The following is an 8,861-nucleotide window of genomic DNA, read 5'->3' as shown; positions in this document are numbered from 1 at the left end:
GGGGGGGGGGGGGGGGGCGGCCTCACCATCCCCTCTGTGTCTTTTTCCTAATGAGTTCATGACCTTAAGACCTTGGTTGCCTTCGTGTTTAAATATAGGAGAGCTGAGTTCAGGTGTGACGTCTGGACTGGTGGTTAAATCATCTGAGGAGGGAGTTTAAATCAACAGGTTAAATCACCTGCTCATTGAAGGCATCATCACCTGTAAACAGAACATTATAAAAACACCTGGACGTGGATCCTTCCACTGATTCGTGCCGCTCATCTCGGCTCGTCGCCGTCACCCACGCACACCTGCGCGGCTGCGGCCTTTCTCCACGTTTTGCAGCACTCGTCAGCTGTGAGTTCAGTTATTTCCAGCTCCGTCATACATATTCAGTTGTCATGGTGAGATTGGCCGAGCCATAAATGATAGAACTGGGTCATAGTGAGCCTGTTTTAGCACGACGCAACCAGCCTGCTGAGATACAGCTGTGGTGGAGTGGGTGACTTCTTTTTTTTAAAAATTCTTGGGGTTAAAAAGAGAAAAGAAATTGTCCAAAATATTAAACACACTTGGAAGAATCGTGTCCACCAGGGACCGCTGTTGTCTTCGTAGTAACGAGGTGAAAATCGTGCTGTTGTCTTCGTAGTAACGAGGTGAAGAAACAAACAAACAGATTGTGTTGGTGTAGTGTTCAAACTCAGATGATTAAATGAGTTGAAACAGATGTGGACGGGCAGAGGTGAGTGTGCCGACGGTGAGCTGCAGCAGCGGCTGTTATCCTGTCGTCTGACTGTGTATAAATCAGCCCACCGCCTCCGTCTCCGCCTGCCTTTGTCAGCCACATATGTTTAAAAGGAGAAGTCAATTATAGATCTAGGTTAATAGAATGGAGTCCCTGTGGAGGAGGTCGAAGGATGAGACGCTCTAATGAAGCCTACATTCTTCTGGCCTTCAATCCATTTATGGTATAGATTTTTTTATTTTATTTTAGATGACAAACAGATAAAAAAAGGAAATTACTGCTGTGGGATTTCATCACATCTTTTTAATTTAACTTTGACAGTTTTGACATATCTTCGTGTGATTTATAAGATTTTTTTTCAAACTGGAAATCCTATTTTATTTTAATATGAATTGTGTTTTTTGTTATTTTTGTTTTAGTTTTTATTTTTAAACATTTTATACATTTATTTATTTTTATTTTTATTTACACTTTGTCTTTTCTGTTTCCTGCGATGCCATTCATACTGTTTATTTTTATTGTTTTTTTTTTGTTTTTTTGCGTGGCTTCTTTAATCAGCAGGGAATCATTTCAAATGTTGTCTCACAGACAAACAGAGGAAGAGTCGTCAGCCTGAGGGGAAAAAACACGACAGCACCTCCCTGGTTTTTATCGATGAGAGCAGAACAAACGTCGGCTCCACTCTGTAGCTACACTAGTTAAAACATTTTTAAAAATGATTTCCTTCACTCAGAAAGGTGTCTGTGTCTCTGTTATTGACTCAGACTGAATTGTCTTTTTTTTTTCTCCATTTACACATGATTATTCAATCGTTGTTTATTCACGGGCGCAGCTTGAATCAAGAGTGTGGTTTCAATGAATTTATGAAACAAAGAACTGTTTTAAAAAAAGTTAAGGTTCTTTAGAAAAGTGGGCAGAATTTTTATAATGGACTTTGTGGAGGCCTGGTGAATAAGAGGTGCAGAAGAATGGAGTCTGTCCGTCACACACAGACTTGACAGGAGGCTTTGTGTGTGTGTGTGTGTGTGTGTGTGTGTGTGTGGGTTTGATTGACAACGCTGACAGGGAAATGATGTGTTGAACACACGACACGTGACTTTACTGAGAGTCGTCACTGTTTAACCAGTAACGTCTTATCTTTGGTCCAGGCTGGAAAGTTGGACAAGTATTTATTTATTTATTTATTTATTTATTTATTTATTTATATTGAATCTCGTATAAAACGAATTTTATGACAATTTCTCCCTCTTTTTTCCACCTGTCGTAAAGATGAAAGTTTGACCAAAAACGGTAAAAATCCTCTTTGACCACATTTCATCAGGGCCTTTTTTTTTATTTCACAGAAACCACTGCAGTATTTGATGTCATCACAGCCGTCCATGTGACGGAGAGACGTCTGTTTAAAATTCATGTTCCACTTGTTATGGTCCTGAAGCAGCTGCTGCATGTTGATTAACTGTGGTCTGACACAAGTTTGACTCCCACACTGCCACTGTGTGTGTGTGTGTGTGTGTTCAAGTGTGTGTGTGTGTGTGTGTACGCTTTTTACAAGCCATGATTGCAGGTGTCTCTCTTCCACACACACACTTGACGACTGGTGTCTTTGTGTCATGCAAATGTTTATGAAAGAGGAAATAGATACGACTGTGAACTGGAGTGATCCAACTGTTACAGTGTTAGGTGGTAAATTATCAAACCATGTGGTTTCATCTGTTTTTTTTTTTTGTTTGTTTTTTTTTGTTTGTTTGTTTGTTTTTTGCCAACTACCTTTAGTAGTAGTCAGTGACAGTTTGACTAGGTAGGACTAACTTTGGTCATTTACGTATATTATAGTAGCATACCACTAACTTTGGTCATTTACGTATATTAAATGAGCAGATTTGTCTTCTCTCTGTGGCGCTTCGGCCCAGAGGCAGTGTCTCTGTCATTGGTGTGGAACCCCAGACAATTTGTGTGACTTTGTTCCTCTGCCACTGCAGTACCTCATCGATCCATATGAGGGCAGGGTTAGCTACTTTTGATTGCCATTTTTAAAATAAAATGCATGAAAAAAAAAAAAAAACAGAAAAATTAAAGAAATGTTGCCTCGCTGTGAACCCGTCTGTCCTTCGGTCTGTACTTATTGTGGTCTTTTTTTCTTCACTCTTTCTTTTCAGGACCCAAGAGCAAAGCACAAGTTCAAGATCCACACCTACTCCAGCCCAACCTTCTGTGACCACTGTGGTTCTCTGCTCTATGGTCTCATTCATCAGGGCATGCGATGTGAACGTACGTTTATTTATATATTCATACACTCACATCAACTTTTATACTTTGGTCCAAATATTGAAAATATTTAAAGTCCTGTCAATGCTAATAAACCAAACAGTTGATGTTAAATTGTGAACAAAAAAAACTGTACAGTGACTGTGTGTGTTTGTGTGTGTGTGTGTGTTTGTGTGTTATTCCTAGATTGCATGATGAACATCCATAAGCGCTGTGTGGCCAATGTGCCGAGTCTGTGTGGGACGGACCACACTGAGAGGAGAGGACGCCTCTATATCACTGCAGAGATCAAGACGAATGTACTCACTGTCACCAGTAAGTACACACACACACACACACGCACACACACACTAACATACAAAAACCTACAGGTACATGAAATGCTCTGGTTCAACTGTTGTCCTTAGAGACAGATTAAACATCTGTCTCCCCCTGCTGGCAGACGTAGAGCGGTGTTTTCTGAGTTGCGTTTGTTACGTCTCTAATGAATAGGCACGTCCGTAACAGACTCATGCTTTTGGTCCTCTGTTCATCAGGTATAAAGACAATAAAAAACGAACTGTGGTGTTAAGTTAACGACTTCATTTCTACATAGAGTGATTTAGAGTTTTTTTATCCGCAACAGGTCAAAAAGACCAGGCAAAACAGTGAACCTTGTAATGCCTCATAGTTCCTCTAGGTGGCCGCAGTTAACTACTATTCGTAAGCGCTGTGTTCAAAAGAAGCCTAAACTAGGACTTGTGTGTCTGTAAAGCCAAATATACTGTATTAATTTATTGTAAGGCTAAATCTTCAATTTCATTTTTAAGGATGAATAAAATTCGAATATATTAAAACTTAGTAATTTAATATTTGATTAACGTCTACAAAGGTTGCATTTACGTCATCGGTACCACCATTAAGAATAAAATAAAACAGACTTGGATAGAATTTAATTGAATACAAAAGAGAAAAACACATCAAGCAAATCATATTGTTATGTATCGTGAATCGAATCGTATCGTATATTAACAACTAGAACCGATCAATTAAGGCTTTGTTCAGATAATTCTCTGACGCTGTGAAGCACTCATTTTTACGCAGCTTTGTGCACTACTCGTTTGTTTCCACAGGGGTCAGTGTGCAGCCACCAGTAAATTGCTACTTCATTGCAGTGAGGCAGTTTTTTTTTTTTTAATCTCCGTCACAGGGACCGTATTGAAAAGACTCCAGGAGTCATTGAACAGCTTAACATAGCAGAAGCTGCTGAGAATGTAGGGGGCGCTGCAGGACGCATGTATCCTCTGGACTGAAGTTGCAGACTTAATGAAAGTGACATTGTATTGATTACCTGTGTTGGTCCACACTTCACTCCACCCCCACGCTCCCTCCTTATTGGGTGTTTGAAGCTCGGTGGTGCCGGTGGATCAACATCTCAAGGACACTCCAGGAGCAGCTACGACACCGACGCCACCTCTGGTGCTACACCAGTTCTGCGTTCCCCACGAAAAACTAGAAATGACCTTCGTTGAACCGTAACCTGACTGCGCTGTCTTTTTAGTCGCCGTTGAAAAAGACAAAGTAACGAACACTCGATTCACGTCGTTCTTTGACCTGTGAAGATTATTCACACAAATTATTCACCATGTGGCATAAAATGCCCTCAGCAGAATCACACAGACGAACAGAAATTCGATCTGTCCCGGGGACGTCCAGTCAGCAGAGGGTTGTTTACAAAAAATACAAAATAGTCTCAGTGAGGCTGGGAATCAAAGTCAGTCATGAAAACAGCCCTCTGGGTCTGAAGCTGTGCATTTTGATGTGACTCTCTCGTCCTTATAGACTGACCTGACAAAGACGACAACAGACAGAGAAGCTGACGTGATCAGAGTTTCACAGTGTTGGTCTTTCTGTTGGATTGATACACCTGATAAAACAGTCGTAGTTTACGTTGGAACTTTGTTCTTCTCTTCTTTAAAGCCTGTAACAGTGTGAAGTGAGGTATTCGTTTTCTGATGGAACTGAATTTAGACGAAAATAGTGGACAATGCACAACAAAAATCTGATTCTGATCTGAATAGGAGCGGTGAGCAATGCTATGTTGCATTGGTTCTGAACAGGTATTTAACCCTACATTTCAAAACTATGTCAAAGACCTAAGATTTCCAGGATACAGGACAAGCAGCTGTTTGGACTAAAATAAAGAATTCTGTTTTTTCATAATTACATTTTTTTTAATATTTGTTTTTTTATATATATATAATTTTATGTTCACTCTTCAGTCTGCCTTTGGGTTTGTTTCACTTTACGATTATAGCTTTCCAACGTGACAACAACGTCCGTGTCTCATATACACGGCTTATGGTTTCAGCTTTCAAGACAAGTGAACATATAAAGCTTTAGAGTCAGAGAACCCATATATGACTGTATATATTGCACATACATTCAAGAAGGAGTCAGCGCAGGACTGAAGACGTGAACGTTGCTTTGACTTTGTTAGCGTTAACGTTAGCTGCTAACACCCACGCTGCTGTGCGTACACTGCATTCTGCTGCAACTGCATTCTTATCTCTGTTCACTCTCCCTGCAGACACGTGCATTACCCCCCCCCCCCTCACACACATGCTTTTACACATCTTCATACACACACTGAGTCCCACATGAACCGTCGGTGCATTAGCACGTGGTGTTAGCATACACTATATATTTACTCCTCATTACAACCAAACTCACAGGGCTGTTAGACAAATGTGCATGCATGTGGAAAGTCACTCACCCTCACCCTCCCACCCCTCACCCTCCCACCCCTCACACTCACTCCTCCATTGTTTTGACTGTTCTTGTCCAGTGAGACCGTTTGACGCGCTCCCCTCCAAAGCTTCCCTCAACCTGCGTTTGCTGGTCACTTTAACAGGCGTCATCTAATATTTATCGACTCTCTCCGCCCAGGAGTGAACGCAGGCTGTTAGCCGTGTGCAGTGGTTAACTTCTCTGAGCCTGGAGTGGGGTTTTACCAGCACGAGAACATTACTCCTCTGACATCTTCAGGTGTTCTCACACTGTGATCTCGCTGTGTTGCTTTGGCTTCAGTCCTGGTTTCACAGGGCGATGTGTGTTCCGCCCAGCAGTAGGAGCCGTCTGTCCAAATTGTTTAACATAAGGTCACCAAAAAAATAAAAAAAATAAAAAAGTGAAGCGTGACAGTCGGGGGAAGTTCTGCTCCTCTTTCAGGTGAACTCAGGCGCACCGTGCTGACAATACCAGACGGGGCAGCTCCAGTATTATTTCGCACCTAAATGTGACATTTTTAGTCTCCGTAATTTGTCTGCGAATAATGGCAGCCGGTAATTTTCCGTCTCCTCCCTTCTTCTGTCCCCGGCACTTCTTTGTTATGTGTGAAATTAAGTCTGGGTTCATTCTTCACTACAGCTGAAACTCTCTTATTTCTTATAAGTGCAATAAATTTGCAGAACAATTCGCTGCCCGTGAACAGAGTTACTATTATTTTGATTACTCCATCTCTCACTCCGTACGAGTAAAGGGATAAAATGTACATTCAATGGACTGTATATAATTGATTTATAATGACGGGGAAACTGCAGTTACCCTGCACCTCGGCTCCAATGTGTATTTATTATGAATTATTATTACTGTGTTTTTTCTATAGTTGCGTGGCCTCTGTGTATTGCAGTACGTGTACAGTAATACTGGCCCAACAGAACTGACATTGTCCTGTTGTTGACGTGGAGTTCTGCAGGTGTAAATGCCATAATATTGAAAATCTCCACGTGAATAAAATAATTTACGCAGTGATGTCAACAATAAAACCCAAAACAAAAATGTCATTTATGAATTATCTTGAACTTCCTGTTGAATTCCACTTCCCTCAGACATAAACCGCGTGTTTCCTCACGTTAATTGGACGTTCTTCATTGACCGTAGGTGTGAATGTGAGTGTGAATGGATGGTGAACTGGCTGCTGATCCTCAAAGGAATTAGGCAGAAAAAAACTGAATGAATTAACTCAACCATCTGTGCTAAAATGTGGATTTTCACAGTGTATTAATGGGAAAGTGTGTGTGTGTGTGTGTGTTGTTCATTTGTGTACATCTGGCTGGATTTGTGTGAGTGTTAGAGTGCTTGACACACGCCCTGGTTCCTGGTAATTGGATGTGACCTCAGAACCCGACCAGCAACAGTTATTGCTCCTGCTCTCTCTCTCTCTCTCTCTCACATTCTGCCGCTTACACACACACATACACACACTTTCCCTTTAATACACTCTGAAAATCAATTGCTGGGGATTTTACAGTCTGCAATACAATTACAGCCCAATAACAAACACCCACAAAATAGGGATTAGTGCTGGAAGTGACAGCCTTCATCTGTCTACATTGTCCCTCAGACTAATGTGTCGACCTGTGGGCTTTAACTCTGACTGGGCTGCTGCGCCTCAGGTGGTGGAGCAGCTGAATTAAAATGTTACTGCTTTGATCCCCAGCCTCCTAGTGGGCAAATGACTGAACCTCTAATAGCCACAGTAATAGTCTGTAAATGGTAATGCTGTGCAAACACTGCCTTTACTCCCCTCTACAGGCCGTGTATATATTACTGGTAAGGTAACAAATTGTTTTTAAATGTCACTCATCCTTCTCTTTCCTGCCTCGTTCTTGTTTCTCTCTCCAGTCAAAGAGGGTAGAAATCTGGTTCCCATGGACCCCAACGGTCTCTCTGACCCTTACGTGAAGCTCAAACTGATTCCAGACCCTCGCAGCGAGAGCAAACAAAAGACCAAGACCATAAAGTGCTGCCTCAACCCCACCTGGAACGAGACCTTTAAATTGTAAGGCTCCATTAATTTAGCTGTTTTATTTTCTGCCCTTGTTTTTTTTTTTGTTTTGTTTAAATCTCATCATGCCTCTCCCTCCATCGTTGCGGTATTTTTAAGAGCACCACACGAAGCTCATCACGCCAGCCGTGTTTAACCGCTGGCGCTCAGATTTAAACATCTGGCTCTTCATATTCATAAAGCCCTGCTTTTGGGGACAGATCTCGCAGTTGGCTTGAATTATTTTTTTAATAAGCCACATCGCAGTTTGTATGGGAGAGCACGCATTTGTATTCAGAAGCATGCTTTGTTTTTCCGAGGGTTTCTTTCCTCCAAATGAGGAAACAGAGGAACCAGATCCAACAAAATATCCAGTTATAATAAAAGAATATGTGTCTGTGATGTCAGGAATAACCAAAACAATGTCCTCGTTTCTCTTCCAGCCACCTGAAGGAGTACGATAAGGACCGACGCCTGTCCGTGGAAGTGTGGGACTGGGATCTGACCAGTCGCAACGACTTCATGGGGTCGCTGTCCTTTGGCATCTCAGAGCTCCAGAAAAACGGAGTGGATGGATGGTGAGGCTGAGGGAGGGATGGGAGGATGACTAGATGTGAGGCAGGGAGGCAGCACAGGTGGAGGAAGATGGGGGGGGGGAGGGTGAAGGTGACCTTGCTCATTAATGCACAGTTGGAAGAAAAGAAGAGGAAAAAAAAGAAACTTTGGTTGGAGCTCCTTCCTCTTTTTATTCCGATGACACTCGCTGCCACTGCATCTGCACTCCATCTCCTTATCTCCGCCTCCTTATCGCTCCACTACTCCCCCCGACCCCCTCCCCCCACTCTCCTTCCAGCCTAAGTTTCTATCTCCTCCATCTCCCCCCTCTCTTTCTGCTGACGCTGTTCTGTCAGGGATTTTAATGTGAGTCAAGTGTTTGAGCTGAAATGGTGAAGGCTGATAATTGGAGCAAAGAGCCAAACGTGTACAGAGAGGCCTTTTCATTTATATTATACTGTAGCTCCACGTCTTCTACAGCAGGGGGCGGCTCCAAAGTTTCACTCC

At 42.2% G+C, this 8,861-nt stretch overlaps 1 protein-coding gene across 1 annotated transcript in view; it reads left to right on the top strand.

The window, feature by feature from the left end:
* Positions 1 to 8,861, top strand: part of prkcbb (protein kinase C, beta b) — a 46,362-nt gene that overhangs the window by 17,606 nt on the left and 19,895 nt on the right. The window contains exons 4-7 of the mRNA XM_008330122.3: positions 2,884 to 2,995; positions 3,179 to 3,307; positions 7,658 to 7,814; positions 8,243 to 8,377. Of these exons, the coding sequence (XP_008328344.1) occupies positions 2,884 to 2,995; positions 3,179 to 3,307; positions 7,658 to 7,814; positions 8,243 to 8,377 (533 nt within the window). The remainder of the gene's footprint in view (positions 1 to 2,883; positions 2,996 to 3,178; positions 3,308 to 7,657; positions 7,815 to 8,242; positions 8,378 to 8,861) is intronic.

This window comes from Cynoglossus semilaevis, chromosome 17 (assembly GCF_000523025.1).
Source record: "Cynoglossus semilaevis isolate Cse_v1.0 chromosome 17, Cse_v1.0, whole genome shotgun sequence".
Classification (NCBI taxonomy): Eukaryota; Metazoa; Chordata; class Actinopteri; order Pleuronectiformes; family Cynoglossidae; genus Cynoglossus; species Cynoglossus semilaevis.
Note: the sequence above shows the minus strand (reverse complement) of the source record. Positions and strands in the feature narration are given on the sequence as shown.